Here is a 22,164-nt window from a genome sequence, read left to right on the forward strand (position 1 = left end):
CGCGTCAGAATATTCCTCTTTTTAGTAGATCAGCTCACCGAAATGAACAACAGCACTCTTATAAGCACATCTTAACACACAATCCCAAAAAATACTTTGGTATTGTTCCTCTCAAATTCATGCAGGCTGCACCTGCATGAATTTGAGAGGAACAATACCAAAGTATTTTTTGGGATCGTGGATTAAGATGTGCTTATAAGAGTGCTGTTGTTCATTTCGGTGAGCTGATCTACTAAAAAGAGGAATATTCTGACGCGATTGATGATATAGCCATAACGCTCTAACCAAAGTTCCATCTGGTAAGCGCACTCACTATATGGTGACGGGCACTTGTGCGCATTTGAGTGTGTTCAACCACCGTGGTGTTTCCATTTAGGACCGCAACTGTTGATCATTTATGGACTCCTTTATGAACTTTTTGAGGATGAATTCTTATTAATTGTTACTTTTTATTTAGAAGTTTTTGAATATATCAACTATTCACATTTCACATATATAAAAAATAATCCTTTTTTTAGGGGTGTTTATTTATAGGTTACTTTTATGTTGGCGCAGCTTTTTGTATTTTCTCATTGCTGTTAGGTGTTTGTATCACATTTATTGCTGCCGCCTTCCTTATAGAGTGTTAGTAGTTTGTGTTTGTTTTTGCTCCACCCAAGCGCAGTTTATTTTTTCCTTCAATAAAAATGACTGTTATTTTCCAAGATAACAGTATAGTGCTCAAAATAAAAGACATGACAGAATTTTTGCAGTGTTTTGTGATGAAATGGGCTTAAAATAGCTCCTGGTGGTTAGAAAAGCTCATTATAACTACCCAGAAAATGTTGTAGTACCAAAAAGCAGTCCCTTGTTAGCCCTGTTATTTGACTTTTATATTTTACAGTCAGCAAAATAGAACAAAGTATAGTAAAAAAAATGACAGTGTAAATTTACTGATCAAAAAAATCCCACAAATGGACAATAAATAAATGGACTAGAGTGAATAATTGTTTGTTTTCAGGCAAATTTTGGTTAAGCTTGCTAAAATAAATGAAATTGAGGTTCTGCTTTGCTGGAATTTTGGCAATCAATATTTTTTGCGTTAAAATAAATCTCATAAAAAACACATTTTCCATCCTAGTCCAAAAACATATTCACACTGGCTTCCATCCACACTGGCCTCATAGTATGTATGGCTGTGGTAGGCCCATTAGATTCTAAGATCCTTCATGGGGAACTAATGTTTCCACTGAAAAGGATAATGCATAATGCTGGTACTACAATAATAAGTAAAATAAATTCATAAAATCCCAAAGTTGGGCAACAGAGGCCTCAAAACTTGATTCTTCCTCTAAATAGGAAGCTGTATTGTATAACATTAGCGGTAAGATTCTTCACAGTGTAAGGCTTGACAAAAGACTCAGCAAAAACTTTCACTTTCTTACAGAACTTTCCTTTGATTTTCTCTTCTGTGTTGGCCTACTGCAACTTAACTATTCTCCTCCTGGACCAACCATCAACTCTCTGTGTTGTTCTCCAGGCCAATCTACCACAAGGGGTTAAAAGTATTTGGCTATTGAGTCAAGGAATGTTAGATCAGTAGCTGGAACAGCATGGGGTGTTCTTATGGCAAGCTTCATTGAGTCCATACAAAAAAAAAAAAAAAAGAAATGGGCAAGCTGTCTGTCCATTTATCAAACCGAGCAGCACTTCATCCAGCAAGTTTCCACAAACTTTTTTTATTTTTAAGTGTTTTCTGAGGTTCTGCTCCAGAAACAAATCTGGTACAACAACTAGATGAGAGCAAGACCTAAAGCTTTGGTGCAGATGTGTAAATTAGACAGGCCTGTGGAAATTACATGGGTGACGCATTCTTTTTCTGAATGGCTTTTAATAAAATAAGCCCTCCGTTTTCAAACACAATGAATAGCAACATCTTGGAAATTCATCAAAACTGACTTTCTTTATTTTATTTTTTTTAATCTGAACAACTGAATGCATCCATCTGTTTGTCAAATGTACACACATTTTTGAAGTAAGAAAAACAAAGTGTGAAAAAGTTTCAAGTGTTAGATTTATGTATTCTTGCATGGGTGATCTGAAATAATATAAAGCTGGAAACATCTTGATATTCACATTTTTTTAACAACAAAGGAAAACATTTTTCCATGAAAGATGACGGGCTTGTTAAGAACTGGATACAAACTCAGTTGTGGTTTCAAAGTGATTTTGAGAAAAATGAAATGTTGCTGAGGACATTGTTCTCTGTCCAGATTAAAAAACGTGCCTAAAACATGTCACACTGTATTTTTGGCATCCATAGTTACTAATTTTGCTACTGAGGGCTGTAGGGGACAAGGGTGGATGTCACTCCCATTGTAGAGGAAAATGGTCTGAAGGTATAAGGGGTGTAAATTGAAGGGAGAACTGTGATTGGGCCATGCAGATTTAAATATTTACATATTGTAAACAAACAGTAAACATGCCTTAAAACAAATCCTCACTGACCTCTGTAGCTTCAGACAATGTGGTGCAATCTATCCTTAAATTGCATTATAGAATCATTAAACTAGTTTTATTTATTAAAGATTCTTATATAGTGCCTTCCATTTACTCTGCACTTTACATATCTATTGTACATTAACGACAGTCCCTGCCCTCGAGGAGCTTAGTTTTGTCATGTCTCTGCACTCTGCTCGCTCCCTATTCCTGTCTGCTCTATCTTCAAATTAGAGATTAGAAGCCTGGGAGGCTGTCCACTCATTCCTGGGAGGGGAAGTAACATGAAATCATTTGTTAAAATGCAACTGAAAACACTGTCTGCTGTAGACTTTGTGTATTCAGTATTCTACAATGCCTACAGCTACAGAGGCTGGTGGGAACTTGTTTTAACCACTTCAGGACCGCCGTATTGCCATTGTACGTCAGCACAATGGCACAGGCAGGCAGAATCACGTACATCTACGTGATTGCCTTCCAGCGGGTGGGGGGTCCCATCGGACCCCCTCCCGCTGGATACGGCGGTCCGATTCGGTCCAGGAGCGCTCCGTGAAGAGGGGATGGCCGTTCGTTTTCGGCCACCCCCTCTGGATCGCTCCTGGCCAATGAGAAGCTTCCTCCCCTGTGTATTGTTTACACAGGAAGGAGGAAGTGATGTCATTCTCCTCGGGGCGGTCTTTTTGACCGGACTACGAGGAGAAGAGTAAAAGTAAGTCTGCACGAACACTACACTGACATGTAGGTACACACAGGCACACAAACCCCCCCCGATCCCCCCCCCGATCGCCCCCCGATCCCCCCCCCGCCCCCCCTCCCCCCCCAGTCACAGTGTCACTGATTGCATTGATCATTTCTTTACTGATCAATGCATTCAGTGTCAGTTGTGACAGTAAAAACTGTCAGGACAGTTAGTGTTAGGTCCAGGGTAGCCCCCTATCACCCCCCAATAAAGATTTAACCCCCTGATTGCCCCTAGAGTTAACCCTTTCACCCCCTTTTGCCAGTGTCACTAAGCGATCATTTTTCTGATCGCTGCATGTGTCGCTAGTGTCGCTAGGTAGCTAGTTATTTTTTTAGGTTCACCGCCAGGTTTTTATATCGCTAGGTACCCCGATATACTACCCAATAATGTTTTTAACCCCCTGATTGCCGCTAGTTAACCCTTTCACCCCCTTTTGCCAGTGTCACTAAGCGATCGTTTTTCTGATCGCTGCATTAGTGTCGCTACAGTCGCTAGGTAGCTAGTTATTTTTTTAGGTTCACCGCCAGGTTTTTATAGCGCTAGGTACCCCGATATACTACCCAATAATGTTTTTAACCCCCTGATTGCCGCTAGTTAACCCTTTCACCCCCTTTTGCCAGTGTCACTAAGCGATCATTTTTCTGATCGCTGCATGTGTCGCTAGGTAGCTAGTTATTTTTTTAGGTTCACCGCCAGGTTTTTATATCGCTAGGTACCCCGATATACTACCCAATAATGTTTTTAACCCCCTGATTGCCGCTAGTTAACCCTTTCACCCCCTTTTGCCAGTGTCACTAAGCGATCGTTTTTCTGATCGCTGCATTAGTGTCGCTACAGTCGCTAGGTAGCTAGTTATTTTTTTAGGTTCACCGCCAGGTTTTTATAGCGCTAGGTACCCCGATATACTACCCAATAATGGTTTTAACCCCCTGATTTCCGCTAGTTAACCCTTTCACCCCCTTTTGCCAGTGTCACTAAGCGATAATTTTTCTGAACGCTGCATCAGTGTCGCTAGTGTCGCTAGGTAGCTAGTTAACTAGGCTCCCAAAAAGTCCCCCACATGTGGTATCCCCGTACTCGGGAGAAGCAGCAGAATTTATTTTGGGGTGTAATTTGACTTCTGCCCATAGCATGTGTGAGCAATATATCATTTAGTGACAACTTTGTGCAAAAAAAAAAAAAGTTTGTAATATTCCCGCAACTTTTGGCAAAATATAAAATATTCCATGGACTCAACATGCCTCTCAGTAAATAGCTTGGGGTGTCTACTTTCCAAAATGGGGTCATTTGGGGGGGTTTTGTGCTATTTTGGCATTTTATGGCCTTCGAAACTGTGATAGGTAGTGAGGAGTTAAATCAAAAATTTGCACCCTTAGAAATCCTGAAGGTGGTGATTGGTTTTCGGGGTGTCGTGCGCGACTAGACTCCCAAAAAGTCCCACACATGTGGTATCCCCGTACTCGGGAGAAGCAGCAGAATGTATTTTGGGGTGTCATTTCACATATAACCATGGCATGTGTGAGCAATATATCATTTAGTGACAACTTTTTGTAAAAAAAAATTTTTATTTTTTTTTTTGTCATTATTCAATCCCTTAGGACAAAAAAAATAAATATTCAATGGGCTCAACATACCCATCAGCAATTTCCTTGGGGTGTCTACTTTCCAAAATGGGGTCATTTGGGGGGGATTTGTACTGCCCTGCCATTTTAGCACCTCAAGAAATGAGATCGGCAGTCATAAATTAAAAGCTGTGTAAATTCCAGAAAATGTACTCTAGTTTGTAGACGCTATAACTTTTGCGCAAACCAAAAAATATACGCTTATTGACATTTTTTTTACTAAAGACATGTGGCTGAATAAATTTTGCCCTCAATGTATGACTAAAATTTAGTTTATTCGATTTTTCTTATAACAAAAAGAAGAAAATATCTTTTTTTTTCAAAATTTTCGCTCTTTTTTCATTTATATCGCAAAAAAAAAAAATCGCAGAGGCAATCAAATACCATCAAAAGAAAGCTCTTTTTGTGGGAAGAAAAGGACGCAAATTTCGTTTGGGTGCAATATTGCATGACCGCGCAATTACCAGTTAAAGCAGCGCAGTGCGAAATTGCAAAAAGACCTCTGGTCCTTAAGGTGTTTATTGGTCCGGAACTGAAGTGGTTAATGCCTTTTTTCTGTTTGTAAGAATATGTAAATATTTCTATGTCCATATCCTGTCCACAATGCTACGTGGTTGCTTAGCCAGGACCAAAGAGTGCCATTCCTTTTTTTTGTAATAACCTGGATGTCTGTGCAAATACAACTTTAGAATGAATACAAAGCTTTTTTCAGCAAATATAAATTTGTCCAGCTATCAATCTGCCTAAATACAGTTCTGTCTAGGGAAAGGATTTTCAGCAGAGACTAGATTGATCCAAATTGTATCTGTGCATGCTAAGGAGATTCACCATCGCTATTTGTCCAGGTGACTATTGTCACTAAAACCGAAAGTAAAGGGATATCAAAAAATGTTACTGTTGTCACTAGAACAAGTGATGAGGAAAAATCTTCCAAAGGGGAACATCTGTTTTGCTGACAACTGTAAAAGATACCCATGTAGTAGATTTCCCCACACTGCAAGGGTAAAAGCTTGGTATTTCTATGGGTATCAGAAGGGGCTATAATACGTGCCTGTTCCTCACTCCTGATGGGTTCAGTGCTGTCCTCTTCTCCTTGACTATCTGGGCAGAGGGGTGTCCCTCAGTGTCATGTATAATGCAGGACTTTTAACCCTGCATTGTATGTGGAGGAGAGGAGCATGTGATTGTGGCCTAGAGTGCCTTAGAGAGGCAGCTGAGCTGGACTGATCGCATGGATGGAGTAAGCCTCCTGGAGCAGGAGTTTCAGGTAAATTTACCCAACAAGACACAGAAAGCCTATACCACTGTATCTAAAATTAATAAATATAGCTTGGACTATAGATGCACCTCAAAGAATAGGTATGTGTCGACCTGATTTGGGTCTAAAATTGTAGAAACACAGAAATGAGGTGTAGACCACAAGGAATTAGAAAGTCTGAGATAATTTTAGGTGTCTCCTAATGTAGCAACAGTATAACGGTTCTTTCTCAGCAATTGATATACTGTTCCTTCCTGTGGAGAGACTGGATAAAGTCATTACAAAGAGCTACGTGGTCAATGTTTACTTGGAGTCAGTTCCCTTTTTTTTCTATTTGGAACACCGATGAAGGGAAGTGTTTTGGCTCCCCAAAAACACATTGGATGTTTTTATATGAGCATTTTATCAACAATTAAAATATCTTGGACCTTCTCATTCCTTTTGGTCAGGTGTCCCATTTCTGTGCCCCTGTGGTTTGAGTCAGTTGCCCGTTGAGGGAAACCTTGCTGTAGGGAGCCGCCTTGTCAGAGCTATTGCGCTTGTTTGAAGTTTCTCTTTTATTTGACTGTACAGGTAAATCTTGAAATGTCTGGAGCTCATGTATAATCTGGGGGACAATGAAAGCCAATTTTTTAAAGCCACACACATACAGTAGATAAATATCTGAGCTGATATAACTTTGACCAAGAAGATTACAGTTTTTGTTAGAAAGTCTGAACGTCTATGGTAATATTCTGTAGTGAAAAAAGGACAGATGTCTGCATCTAAGGTTTGTTGAGAAGACTGCGAGAATTTTTTTTAATTTTTTTTTTTAGATAAAAGGTTTCAAGAATTATGATTTTTTTTTTTTCACTACTGGAGTGGTTAAGCAATTGGAAAACAAATTTGGAAAATTAAAAGTAACTTCTGCATTGTGTCAGACTATTCTTCAACGTTTTGATTTTTATTCATGTCTGATGTTTTTGAAAGTCTTTGAAAGACTGCAGGCAATGTTTTTTTATTGAATTCTGAGTTGTGTGTTAACATCAGGAAATATCAATTTCCTTTCAACAGTTTTCTTTTCCAATATTTTTATTCAGAAAATTTCGACTTTCAACAGTTTTCATTTGAAAGTGAATCTAAACCCAAAACTATTTTTTATTTTGAACACATTTTAGCCAACTGAGTCTCTTGTTCGAGCAATTTCCCTTCACTTCCTGTCCTGGAGGCACATAAAGAAGAAAGAGGAAATCTCTCCAAAGTGAAAAGAAATCCTTCCTAGATAGTTACCAAAACATTGGAAAGTTTCCCCCTCTAATCTTGTTCTGGTAAAAACTCAGAATTTTGGATTTCCCCTTACTTTCTTTTAACAATGGTCACCAAGACAAACAGTCAGGGTGAATTTCCTTAGTGAGGACACTTGTACAAGTCAGGAGTTCTAACACTTCCCTACTCTAACATTTGGGTTTTAAGTACACTTTCAAGATATTCCGTTTTGATAGTCTCCATCTGTATATTAGAATGTTGTAAAAATAATTTATTTAAGGCCGGTTACATTTTTGTTTGGAACCTGTTTTAAAGTATTTTTTTTTTTAGATGTGCTCAAACTTTAATTTTTATTAAAATGTCTCACACTGAAGGAAGGTCATGACCTTGAATGAGTTGTGCCCTCTCTAAGATAGCTGACCTTTGATAATATATTTTTATTGCTTGCAGATAATTAGACAGCAGTTCCCACAACTGACCACAAGGAGACTGGGAACCAGAGGACAATCAAAGTGAGTACAAAAGTCGCAGCTGTGGGGATGTCCCTGTGTCAAAGATCACAATTTTTTTGTCACTAATTTCTTTTGACACTGAAAACAAAAATATTATTCGGTTTTATACAATATGTATTGAGGGAGAAAGATAAATGGTTTCTTTAAAATACTTAGCCATATTTACATTTTTTAGGTATAAAAACAAGACCAGGCCTATTTTAAATCACAGAATGTATTAATAGAAAACAAAGAAACAACGAACATGTAATACATTCAACATTTTTACAACATTGCTTATAGATATCCTAACACAATGTACAATTCACACACATGAAGAGATCAAGAGACCATACATTAAATACATAAAACTAAAATATGCCACAGTTTATTTCATATTAAACAAACCAGACAGACAGCAAAAAATAATTAAATAAACAGACAGAAAAAAAGAAATAAATATTTAAAAAGAGTCATGTTGGTATAAGTAATTTCAAAACTACATTTCAGAAAAGGGATACAAAACACCAAAATATAGGGTTCTTGGGCTTTGCATCTTCCACTCTTTTTGTGGTCTGCTGTGATTTTCCACCATACTGGTAGGTGCAATGTAAACAAATGTATTAGCCCTTGTACACACGATCGGACATTCTGATGGACAATGTCCGATAGGACCGTGTTGTCGGATAATCCGACTGTGTGTGGACTCCATTGGACTGTTTCCGTTGGCGTATCCAACAGACCAAGTTTTCCAGCTGGGCTATAAAATTTTCCGACAACATGATCCGATCGGACTTTGTCCGATTGTGTATAGAGAATTCCGATCGGACAAAGTGCCACGCATGCTCAGATCAAATTCCTAGACCAAAGCTATTGGCTACTAGCCTGAACGTAGTCCCATCGTAACGAAATTACGCCATCACGTTCTGAACGATCGGATTTTCCGACAACTTTGTCCGACCGTGTGTATGCAACAGTTTCGGACAAAATCCGTCGGACAAAATGCAACGGATTTGGTTGTCAGAATGTCCGACCGTGTGTACAAGGGCTAAGAGTTCTGAGAGGTAAACAAGATTCAAGGAGGTTTTAGGCATGCAAGAAACAATAGTTTGGGTCTCTCTAGCCTTATCTGTGACATCACAGACTCCAACATTATATTTAGTATAAAACTTTGCAGTCATTATACATAATAATATATGGTTAAATGTATCTATTTAAAAAGTATAAATAACTACTAACAATCCAATAATTTCAAAAGGAAAATAAAGCTTTAATATCACAGCAATTATTTTTTGCTTCTTTTTGATTAACGGTATACACCATACTCCAAGTACAGACTGCTTTGGGATTAAAGTCACCACTGTTTTCAGGGTTTTTTTTTGTGTGTAGCAGAGTCCTGGGTGCCTTGAGGCCTAATGGTGACCTCCAGAGTTAGGGACAGCTGACATCCTTCTGTATAGAGTGGGTTACAAGCCATGTTGGGTGTACTGCAAGATGAAATGGTGGGCACCAGGCACTTCTTTGAATGCAAAGAGATTTATTGTCTCTTGAACAGAACTGGGGAAGAGAGGGTTAGGGCCAGGACACTCTTAAGTAGATTAAATGATAATTGGCAGACTCTGAGACTTCTATAGTTAGACAGCTATACAGGTGAAGGCCTCTAGCCGGACACCACTTCTGTATAGGTAGGAATGCTGTCTCCTATGGCAACAATCTTGTAGAAGTTACTAACAGTAGTTAAATTCAATTATTGGCAACACAAAAAGTTCTCTGCTTACTCCACAGTCATTCACTATGGGTCTTCATGCAACGAACTCCCAGTCTTTCACAAGACTTCGGATCCAATAGCCCTGGATTCTCTGAGTTCTTTCACTTTTAGCACTCAGTATCTTCCTCAAGCGTCACCCCTGCTTCCCTGCTGGGTTTGGGTCCCTGGCTTGGCACTCACAGATGCTCTTCAAGCGTCATCCCTGCTGACCCGCTAGGTCCTTGGCTTAGCACCCGCTGATGCCACGCAAGTGTCTCCTCTGCCGTCCCACTGGATCCCTAGCTTGGCACTCACTGAAGTTTTCCCACTTCTTAACCCTCCCCGGTTGGTGATAAGACTGCTCTGGTACTGGCTTCAGCTTACTCACAATGATCTCTGGTAACAAGGTGGATGGACCCTTAGTGGCGACAGCCTCCCTTGCTACCTGTGACCACAGCTGGTTCCCCGTCTGACTGAACCGCTACTTCTGGCTGGACTACAAGGCAGCAGTCCCAACCCTACGCTGCTCTCCCACTCCTGGAAAGGCCCTCATGCAGCCTAGCAGCCAAATGTCCCCAGGATAGGCATCATGCTTTCTGCCTAGAAGCCCTGGGCAGCACAACACACGTCCACCCAGACAGCCATCCAGGTGGCACAGAACCCCGATCACCTAACTCAACCTAAATAAATAGGCTCTCCCAGCAGGCCAAGGGACCAAAGAAAATCCCTGCCCATTGGCTTAGACACCCCATCCATTCATGTCTGTGCCTGCAAAGACCCTGTGTTATCTAATGTCACTAGCATAGTGCCACCTAGTGACAGAAGAGAAAGGGTGCAGCAAGTCAAGATTTAGACAGGAATCAATTGATCTCCAAACAATTGACCAAGGCAAATGTCGCCTGGCAACTAAAATTGATAGCAACCCTGCCTAAACATCAGGGTGCTACATTTGTAAAAAATGATTTGGTAGGTTAAAGAATCTCGACAATCATCCCTAATCCCCTAACCATTCATATTTAAAGGGCCAGTTTATCAAAAACTGTAATTTTATTAATGGATGCATAATGGCTTCCAGTGTCTCTTACAGAGTAAAAATAAGAGGCATCTTCTGCCATGATTTCCAGCATTGACTTCTCTCGCTGCCTAGTTGCAGACTTCAGGGTACATTCTCTTAAAAAAAAAAAAAAGGAAGACGCTCCAGTATAGATATGAAATACGTCAAATACATAGAAAACACTACAGGGATGGTGAAACCACCCTGTTATGGATGTGGCAGTGGGTGTACAAGATTTGCTATTAAAACCCATGAGATATATAAGTAAAAGAAAAGGAGGAATTGGTAAGTGTATAACTGAAAAACCTGGTCTGTCCAATCCAAAAATGAACAGCCTTTTCCGTTTTTCATGAGATATATAAGAAGCAAGTAGGTGAGTGAATTTGCCAGCATCTATACTGTATAATATAATATTTGCAAGGACTTATTATTTTCCAGCCAGAATAGACCTTTATTTACTGAAATGTTAAGTATATCTAGTTTTGAGAATAGTTAAAACCCCCACGTATTTTCTTATACCATCTGTGGTCCCTTGGGGTAAATTATTTTTACTTCCTGTCCAATAGACACAACAGAAATTATTATATGTGTCCCCATTGGAAAATGTCCCTCTATTCTTGTTATTCAACCCACAATTTTGTACCTCACCTTTTCTATCCAAAAACTGAAAAAATGTTTTTTTTATTTTTTATTATACACTTTAAGATGTTGTTTCCCCACCAGGTATCATTATTATGGCATCGCTGTTAAGGAGGCCTCTCAATATTATGATGTTATGTACTCTAAGAAAGGCGCCGCATGGGTCAACGAGACTGGAAAAAAAGAAGTCACAAAGCAGACAGTGGCGTATTCACCACGATCCAAGCTTGGAACATTATTGCCAGAGTTCCCAAATGTCAAAGACCTAAATCTGCCATCTAACATCCCAGAAGAAAAGGTAGCTATAGAGCCAGATTTGTTACCCAGGGTCTCTCTCCTCTGTTCTTCCAAAAGCCATACTAGACAATGTCCAACTTCCAGTCATTTAAGTAAAATATGTACTTTATTTAAGACAATGTAGCTGATAGGACCACAAACTTTATTTGAGGCCTGCTTGCTAAAAGAAATGATACTAGCATTATATCAAAAGTCAGTTAACAATGACCAGGTTTATTGCTTGTCATGAGGATGCCATGGCACCGTGGTGTGTTCTTCAGGGGTGCCTTGGCAAAATGTCTAAATATTGCCCCAAATTGCCCAAAAATTGTGCACAACCTAGCAAGTGGATCAAGCCTGCCTTTTTGTTACACAAAGCCACAGCTTTTTTATTGTGCAGCACTACAATCAGCCATTGGTGTCATTTTTTGCCCCTCCCTTGACACACCCCATCGTGGGTTTCACGATGGAGAGCGGGGGAAGGGGCCAGTAAATGTAATTTACCGGCCAATTCCTTCTCTGAATAAACGCAGTGAGTGATCAGTATCGATCACTCACTGTGTTTATTCATAACAGAAGCATAGTAAAATGTGATTACTGGGCTGCAGTTTGTGAATGAACAGGAAGCCGCTGAGCACATAGCACATACTATTAATGTACTGTCCAGTGCAGCTGAGGCTGCAAAGAAAGAGACTGGGGAATCTCTGTCCTCTGTCCCTTTCTCTGTCTCAAAATTGAGACATCAGGCATCTGATTAGCCCCTGATGATTCATCAAAGTCCCCAATGGGGCTTCTAAAAACATTGTAAAAAAATAAAATAATATTTTAAAAAAGAATTAAAAAATACATTTGTAAAAAATTAAATAAATATAAAAATAAAATAAAAAACTACTGACATCATCTACTGCCCTACTGACTCCAGTCTCTGCCCTACTGACACCATCCACTGCCCCACTGACAAAGATCACTGCCCTACTGACACCGTCCACTGCTCTACTGACTGACACCTTCCACTGCTCTACTGACTGACACCAACCTCTGCCCTGCTAAGACCAACCTCTGCCCTACTGACACTGCCCACTGCTCTACTGACTGACACCATCCACTGTCCTACTGACACCATCCACTGCTCTCCTGAAACCATCCACTGCCCTGACTCCATTTTTTCATACATTTTAAAATGTTTATTCACATTTATTTATAAGAGTGTGTATGTCTGTGTGCGTATGGTCCAGCATGACCATTCCACAGAATGGTGGTACTGAAATTTGTCTGGCTCCTGCTGAGTCAGTCTAATTTTGGTTCTTGTGCACCGGGCTTAAGATGTACACAGACTATTTAATTAGCTATATGCCTGGAGTTCCATTTGTTGAGATAAGACATCACCCACATATTTCAAGTCAGCTGACTCACTGACTTGCATTGTGAGAAGGAGCTGTAAATCACAACCACTGTGTAACAATGCAAAGTAGGAAGCCATATGTGAGTATGTAATTAGAAAATATGGCTGTTCTTATGTACATATAGAATTACAAATTATAAACAGAAAAAAAGGGAAAATATTTAATAACATTATTCTTATCAAGCAATCTCATTTACTGGCTCATCTAAATAGTCCCTAATGCAGGCTATACATTACCATTAAAAGAGACAAGAGAAATCACATGCCCAATTCCTAAGTGTTTGTTACCCCAACATTTCATATTGCTGAAATGTGCCTGCTGTACCATGTACTTGTATGAAAAGGTATCCTGTTCTTTTTGTATTGCTTCGTTTGTGTGAAATCCCTGGTGTTCCTGCCAGTCTCTCTGCTTTCCATTTAAAAACCGACCACACTAAGCAGGAGAACACATTGTGGTCAATTCTCTAGCTGTGCTGGGAACTCAGCCTGCTCTCCTCCAATGATCAGACTTCTCCTTAAACACCCATTCTGCACAGCCATTTACTGAGAAACTCTGTGTACTGTTGCTCCCCCCCCCCCCCCCCCCGCCTCTTATGCAGCTGAGAAAAGAGGAAATGTGATCATAAAAAAAAGGGGAAAAAGGTATTTATATATTTATTTTTATTTTTTTATATCTATACACAAATGTGTTGCCTTTTTGTTTAAATTTTAAACTGAATGGGCTGTTTTACAAGGTGATCGTTTACAATCACTTTAATATAACTCCTTTATAATGAAACCTTCTTTTTTTTTTCTATAGATTTCAACATTTATAATGATGTATAGAACCCACTGCCAAAGGATTCTGGACACTGTGATACGAGCCAACTTTGATGAGGTATGGTTATGTACATTTCTATATTGTAAAAAAGGAAAAATTCCCCGTGTTTTTTTTTTAGCAGCAATTGTTCGTCAAAAAAAGAATTTGTAAAAAAAAAATATGTAATTTTATTATCAAAAGACAATTAGACAATACTGATATAAAGGTTAAAACATGAGCTCTGGTATATTGAAACAGCCAAGATTTAAACCATCTATGGTTGGCTTAACTCCATCAGTTTAGTAAACTTTAAATAGCATATTTGGACCAGCTTGGTGGAGATCATGATGTCATCTACTCGCCTCTTCACCTCAGTCAATCAAAGGAAGCCTAGTACTCATTCAAAGAATGCAAAGCTTCCTGTGACTGGCTGAGCAGCACTTATCCCGACTCAATTTTCTTCTGTGAGTGGGTTGGAAAGTGCCCACCCCATTGCCGGAACACAGCGCTATTTACCATATGTACTGTAGCTGAAGCTACATGCAGTTTATACAGCACTGACAGCCGCTGCATGTGTTAGTAATCTGTTGTGTTTAATCAATATACACCTGTCACATGACCCAGCTCTTTCCCAGCCCGCCTGCAGGGAAACATAAGCAGGAGGAGCTTCTAGTCCTTGGCTGCTGTTCAGTCTTTGGAATACAGAGTAAAAATAAATAAATATTATAGCAATAAACTGTTTTAAATTGGTATACAAATACATATTTGAAATCAAATCTTATTATTTTGTGGAAATAACATGGTGTGGATGGATTTATGACAATCACGCCCCTCCAGCCTGTGTCTTAGAATTAGAGGGAAGTGAAGCCTCTATTAATCTACACGTCATATCTGGCCCCCATTGTTTAGCTGGTTAGTGGACATGGAGGAGGAGGGCTGTAATTTACCACTGTGTATACAGCCACATGTGTGACTCTATAGTCACATGAGCTGCTTAGATGTGAGAGGGAGGAAATGCTCAGCATAGATACTCACTGAAAATTGAGCATGTGCAGAGTTGCCACCACAGCTGCAAAAGCAGCTCCCTAGCTGAATTGAGGACATGGACACAGGGTGGAGATAGAGAACAGCAGCATCAACCACGTTCTTTTCAGAATACAGAAAATGAACCTCATAGTGACTGAGTGAGTATGAACACCATGTAATACACCATTTATAGATAGTTGTTTTCTTTTAATTATGCGGGTTTAGTGACACCTTTAGTTAGGCATTAAAGTATCTTAATTAAATTTTTTGGGATATTTTAGCTAGGTCTACCTATTACAGAGTTTTGGTATTGCCGTGTACACACGACCGGACTTTCCGGCAGACTAGGTCCGACGGTCATCCCGACGGACTTTCGGCGAAGACTTTGTTTTGAACGTGATGACGTAAGGCGGGACTAAAAAAGGAAGTTCAATGGCCAGTAGACAATAGCTTCCCTTGCGTCGTATTTGGTCCGTTGGACCAGCATACAGACAAACGGTTTTCCCGATAGGAATTGAGTCTGTCGGACAGATTTGAAACATGTTCTATTTCTAGGTCCGTCAAATTTTTTAGATGAAAAATGATCGGATTAGCCCACACACGATTGGATTGTCCGACAGACTGATTCCGTCTGACCTAGTCTGCCGGAAAGTGCGGTCGTGTGTACACGGCATCAGGGACAGCTCTGAGTAAATTGAGCAGACACAGACCTGTCATCTGCCTGCTCTGTTCTGATCAGTGGGGGATCAGGAGACAGATCCCCTGCTGATCAAAATGAAGTCCACCCAGTGTGAAAGGGGCCTATTACTTAAAGATATGTATCACCTCTCACAGTGACAGTGCTTCCCCTAGCAATGCTTTGATCTGCTTTTCTCTCCAGAAGGATGGCAACATCTTTGTTCAGGCATCATCATTGATCAAAATCTACTTCCTGGACACAGATGTTGGCACAGAGATGGCAGAATCATGCAAATCCTGGTGCAGTTCACAAATGTCCATCACAGATCAGTCCCTGCTGCAGTCTCTCTTACGAGTTGCTTCAGCGTTACAGTGTGATTATTGGAGGAGATTGAAGAAATGTTTCCTCCTTCCAGCCTACCTACTGATGACATCATCTCATCCCAGGCATTGGAACAAAAAAAAATTTTTTTAAGGATAAAACTGGAGCTTTTCTGGAAGATGAAACTGTTGGTATTTATTGAGACATGTCAAGAATATATTAATGCAGACTAAAGTTATTGAATGGTCCACTTTAAAATATTAACTTTGCCCAAAAGTTGAATTATATGCTAGTTTGCTTCATTTATCTTTCGTGGACTTTAGTTGGGACAACTCCACTACAATTCACTAATGTGGTAATAACAATGTCAAACTATGGTGTCCCAAACCCGAGAGCATTCTCCACAATGTGAATTAACGGTGAGAACATCATTATGGCCTTGCGAGACATAAAAAGCCAGAAGGCATCCCACCAGTTATGCTTATAATTGTGATTTATTTTTTTTAGGTTCAAAGTTTTCTCCTGCACTTTTGGCAAGGCATGCCTCCACACATGCTGCCAGTCCTCGGCTCATCCACGGTGGTCAATATAGTGGGAGTGTGTGATTCTATACTGTATAAAGCCATCTCGGGCGTTTTGATGCCAACTGTATTACAAGCATTGCCTGACAGGTGGGTGCACTCACACATTCTACACCTTTTTGTTAAATTTCCACAATAATGTGCAGTAGAATGGCTCATTGAGTAGCAATTCTTTGCAGCACTGGAATCAGCATTTCGAATCCCAACTAGAACACTATCTGTACGGAGCTGGCATATTCTCCTTGTGCTTGTGTGTGTTTTCTTCCCACACACCTAAAACATGCTGTCAGGTCAATTGGGACCTTAGATTGTAAACCTCTTGAGGACAGGAATGTGCACAATATATTTAAAGCCCTGCATAAATTGTCAGCGCTTTATAAATACTTGTACTAATGACATTATATGTACAGTATATATACACTGTTGTGCAAAAGTTTTAGGCAGGTGTAAAAAAAATGCTTTAAATTAAGAGTGCTTTTAAAAATAGAAGTGTTAATAGTATATAATAGAGACGATTGATCCTGACCAAATCTCCAACTCCATTTGCAGAAATGCAGCCCCAAACTTGCAAGGAACCTCCACTAAGCTTCACTGCAGACATTCATTATTGTAGCGCTCTCCAGCCTTTCGGCGAACAAACTGCCTCCTGTTACAGCCAAAAATTTAGAATTTTGATTCATCAGTCCAGAGCACTTGGGTAGCACTGGTTTCTACCAGTAAGGTGCTGGACATCTTCTAATGTTGAAGGGAAGTAAACATGATGTGTCTTTCATCTGCTGTGTTAAAGGGGTTGTAAACTAGGTTTTTCACCTTAATGCATATGCAGTAAGGTAAAAAACCTTCTGTAGTGCGGCTGCCCCCCAGAGCCCCCCTTTTACTTATCTGAACCCGATTTTTGCAGCAATGGGGATGAGCACAGCAGCTCCAGCCGCTGTATCGAGTCCTTATTGGATAGATTGACAGCAGCAGAAGCCATTGTCTCCCACTGTTGTCAATCAAATCCAGTGACACGGGAGTCGGGGGGCAGGGCAGAGTCCTGCTGTCCATGTCAATGGACGCAGCTGCAAGACTCAGAAGCATGCCTGCCCAAGTGACCCCATGGAATGCGGCTCTTTGTGGGGGCACACAAATAAGAGGAGCCAGGAACGCCGCTGGGGGATCAAGAGTAGGATCAGGGCTGCTCTGTGCAAAACCCTTGCACAGAGCAGGAAAGTAGAACATGTTTATTTTTTTTATTTTTTTAAAACAACAAACCTTTACAACCCCTTTAAGTTTCCTTGGCCAACGACTACATCTCCGGTCCTCAACATTGCCCGTTTCTTTGTGCTACTTCAAAAGAGCTTGGACAGCACATCTTGAAACCTTACCCAGTCTGCTTTGAAAAACCTAGGACGGACCATTCAACCTACATATGAAATTCACCTATTTTGTATAATTAGTTAATCCTACATCTGATGCTAATCCTGACTTTGTGTAAGACCCCTCACACTGAGGGCGTTTTGCAGGCGCCATAGAAATAGCACCTGCAATCCGCCTTTAAACTGCTGCTCCACTGTTTCCAGTGTGAAAGCCAGAGGGCTTTCCCACTGGAGCGGTGCGCTGGCAGGACGTCCTGCCAGCAGCTTCTTTGGAGCGGTGAAGAAGCGGTGTGTTTATCGCTATTCCACCGCTGCTCCCCTTTGAAATCAATGGGGCAGCGCTGCAATACCGCCGGCAAAACACTGCGTATTGCGGGCGGTTTTAACCCTTTCTCGGCTGCTAGCAGGGGATAAAAGTGCCCCGCTAGCGGACAAAATTTGCTGCAAATCCGACAGTAAAACGCAGCTATGGGCGGCTTGGTGTGAAAGCCGTCTAAGTGTGCAAGTGTAAGAATTGATGCTGGTTTGAAGCCTAAGGCTGGCCACACCATAAATGTATTTATTGATTTGATTTATTTTTTGAGTGTGTAGCAAACATTCAGTGTCCAGCTTAATCACTCCTGTGGCTGCTCATCCCAGCACCATCTCTTCAGGCACTACCAGCCCCCCTGGTACCTGGTACAAAGGATTTTGTAGGATTAGCATCAGATGTAGGATTAACTAATTATACAAAACAGGTGCTAATAATCATGAATTTCATATGTTCATATAGCACTACCAGCTGCTCCTTTCACTAGCCCTCCTGGCTAACTTCTCTACAGTCCTCCCAGGATGATGCTCTCTCCACATACCTCCTAGACTGTGCACTCACCAGCCCACCCGGCTGACTTATCAGGAGAACACCTGGAGGTGCTGACCTGCTCCTTCTGTACTCTCCTTGCTCCCGTACCTCTAGGAAGGGGTTCCTCCATGTGTTGCGGGAGCCCGAGGTCATCCTCCAAGACTAGGGGCACCCTCAAGGGCCACCAACAGCCTCCTCAGCAATCCATCTCCATATGACTGCTCCTGCCGGCATGACTCATGCCTATTTATGAAGTGGCCTGCCCCCTGGCAGCCTATTTGCTGGGAATTGGCTGGGGCCCTCATACATATGCAAAGCAGCTCCTCCTAGGTTTTCCCCCACTACATCTGGAAGCTTCTCCAAGGTTCCAGAAAGCCAGAGATGCTGAGTCATCCAGCTTCCCTGAGTCACTCAACCCTGACCCAGATTCAACCCAGGCCTGCCTCTCATCCCCCTGTAAGAACATAATAGCACAGCAAGGGAGAGCGATGTACTAACATCGGAGTGTTAGTACAGCGGCTCCGACCTGAGCTGTCAATTTGTTTTCCCCACACGGTTGAATGGAAAAATAACTAGTAGTGTGTACAAGGCTTTAGGACATTGCACATCTTTTGTTTTTATGCACCTGGAATGTACTTAGCTGATTTCAACTGAAAGCTTTTTGCCCATTGAGCAATCCATGAGTCATGCTAATCATTAAATGTTCAGTCCCAAGGATTTCTAAGTTGTCTTCTCTAAACCAATAAACTGTTGACCTCTAGCCTGATGAGTTCATCAGGGTTTTTGTAAGATGATGTAAAACCTCCCATAATGAAGTCAATAAAAGCACCATATGACTCTGTTAAGTAATACAATATATGTGGAGGGTTATGATGATCACAAGACTGTGTACATGAAGAAGTTCATGTTTTAGGTGTAAAGGATTTATGAACTTATTTTGGAAAGTGTGGCCTCTAGTCTTGGCCTTGAGCAAGGGAAGCCAAATGAGGGAACAGGTGGGAAAATATAGAAAGACTATTCACTGTTAATTTTCAGGAGGTCTGTGTAAATATAGCACTTTAAATGCATGAATAGGGCATATGTTAGTAAGCCCTCCCAACCTCAGACACAATTGGCAATAAGTTATATTTAGAGATATAAACACTCAGCCATTAGAAATTGCAGAAACATTTTTGACTGGACCAGACGTGTTCATTTACTTGGCTCTGTGGCCTGTGTTTAGGGTTTCTAGTGCAGTTAGCTTTACAGGGGTAGATGCATTGGCGCCTGTAATTTGTGTAATGGTATACCATAAAGTATCATTATTGATTAAATATTGCACATATATTTTCCTTCTTTCAGTTTGACACAAGTTATAAGAAAATTTGCAAAACAGCTGGACGAATGGTTGAAAGTGGCTTTGCACGACCTTCCGGAAAATTTACGAAATATCAAATTTGAGCGTAGGTATTGATTCAGTTTGTAATTTCTTGATATGGGTGTGTGAATATGTATTTTAAGGCCTCATTCACATGGGTGTACTTAAAGTGGTTGTAAACCCAAAACTCTAAAACACCATTCTTTTGCACAGTTCAGTAGTAGTTGTTGTTATAACCTAAATCACATTGTGTGTACCTCTCAAAAAGTCCCCCTCATTCGGTTGTACCAAATGTTTTTCTTTCTCTGATGTCTCTCTCTCTTTCTGATGTCTCTCACTCTCTCTGTTTTTCTTTTTCTGATGTCTCTCTCTCTCTCTCTCTCATTTCTCTCTCTCTCTCATGTCTCTCTCTCTCTGAAGCCTCTCCGGTGTCTCTCTTTCTCTGATGTCTCTCCCTCTCTCTTGTCTGTCTCTCTGACTTATGTCCTGTACACACGACTGGTTTTCCTGTCGGAATAAACTCTAAAGGTTTTTCCGACGGAGTTCCGCTGAAACTGTCGTGCGTACACACGATCATACCAAAGTCCAACCATCCAGAACGCGGTGATGTACAACACATACGATGAGACTAGAAAAAGGAAGTTCAATAGCCAGTAGCCAATAGCTTCTGTCTCGTACTTGCTTCAGAGCATGTGTCGGTTTTGGGTCCGTCAGCATACAGACGAGCAGTTTTCCCGATAGGAATTGGTTCCGTTGGAAATATGTTCTATTTCTAGGTCCGTCAGAATTTTCAAAGTAAAAAGTCAGATGAGGCATACACATGATCGGAATATACGATTAAAAGCTTCCGTCTGACTTTTTCTGTTGGACATTCCGCTCGTGTGTACGTGGCATTAGTGAACTTTGTACCTGGATCTCCAGAGGAGAGGAGAGGAGAGGAGAGAGGAAAGTAAACTCCGCTCCAATCTGGGATGCGCAAGTTTTTCATGCATCCACCTGCAGGCAGAACCATCCATGTCTATTGGGATACAGCAGCTACAGGGACACAGCCACTACTCATATTTGACATCAGTGTTGGTGTGGGTGCAAGTCTCCAAATTCACACTGTCTGCATCCAGGGATACACACCCACTGTGTCTCAACTGACATGGATGGCACATTTAAGTGTTCAAAGAGGGAAGCTCATTTACCAAAACAAATTGAAATCCTCTTTTTTATTTTTTACAAATAAAATATCTGAAAAGTGTGGCGTGCTTTTGTATTCAGCCCCCCTAAGTCAATACTATGGAGAATCACCATTGGGCGCAATTACAGCTGTAAGTCTTTTTGGGTATGTCTCTATGAGCTTTGCACATCTAGAGAGTGAAATTGTCCAATCTTCTTTGAAAAATAGCTCAACCTCTGTCAGATTGGATGGAGAGCATCTCTGAAAAGCAATTTTCAAGTCTTGTCACAGATTCTCAATTGGATTTAGTCTGGACTTGTGCCATTCTAACACATGAACATGCTTTGATCTAGAACCATTCCATTGTAGCTCTGGCTGTATGCTTAGGGTCATTGTCCTGCTGGTGAACCTCTACCCCAGTCTCAAGTCTTTTGCAGACTCTAACAGGTTTTCTTCTAAGATTGCCCTGTTTTTGGCTCCATCCATCTTCCCATCAACTCTAACCAGCTTCCCTGTCCCTGCTGAAGGTTTGTTCAGGGGGATGTGCAGTGTTAGTTTTTCGCCACACATAGCATTTTGCTTTTAGGCCAAAAAGTAAAATTTTGGTCTCATCTGACCAGAGCACCTTCTTCCGCATGTTTGCTGTCTCCTCCACATGGCTTCTCGCAAACTGCAAACGATACTTCTTATGGCTTTCTTTTAGCAATGATTTTCTTTCTGCCACTTTTCCATAAAGGGCAGATTTGTGGAGTGTACTTACGACTAATAGTTGTCCTGTGGACAGATTCTCTCACCTGAGCTGTGCATATCTGCTTGCCTGGCCTGTCAATTTAGGTGGACCGACATGTCTTGCTAGGTTGGCAGGTGTGCCATACTCTTTCCATTTTCAGATGATAAATTGAACAGTGCTCCGTGAGATGTCCAAAGCTTAGATTATTTTTTATAACCTAACCCTGTTTTAAACTTCTCCACAACTTTATCCTTGACCTGTCTGGTGTGTTGCTTGGCCTCCATGATGCTGTTTGTCCACTAAGGGTCTCTAACAAACCTCTGAGGGCTTTACAGAACAGCTGTATTAATACT

At 40.9% G+C, this 22,164-nt stretch overlaps 1 protein-coding gene across 2 annotated transcripts in view; it reads left to right on the top strand.

The window, feature by feature from the left end:
• RFX4 (regulatory factor X4) overlaps window positions 1-22,164 on the top strand; it is a 143,912-nt gene that overhangs the window by 70,921 nt on the left and 50,827 nt on the right. For both annotated transcript variants that reach the window (XM_077468462.1, XM_077468463.1), the window contains exons 5-9: window positions 7,796-7,857; window positions 11,361-11,574; window positions 13,754-13,831; window positions 16,287-16,450; window positions 19,901-20,001. In XM_077468462.1, coding sequence (XP_077324588.1) covers window positions 7,796-7,857; window positions 11,361-11,574; window positions 13,754-13,831; window positions 16,287-16,450; window positions 19,901-20,001 — 619 coding nt within the window. The remainder of the gene's footprint in view (window positions 1-7,795; window positions 7,858-11,360; window positions 11,575-13,753; window positions 13,832-16,286; window positions 16,451-19,900; window positions 20,002-22,164) is intronic.

Source organism: Lithobates pipiens, unplaced genomic scaffold, assembly GCF_037356315.1.
Source record: "Lithobates pipiens isolate NorthernLeopardFrog02 unplaced genomic scaffold, aLitPip1_a1.2 Scaffold_8, whole genome shotgun sequence".
Classification (NCBI taxonomy): domain Eukaryota; kingdom Metazoa; phylum Chordata; class Amphibia; order Anura; family Ranidae; genus Lithobates; species Lithobates pipiens.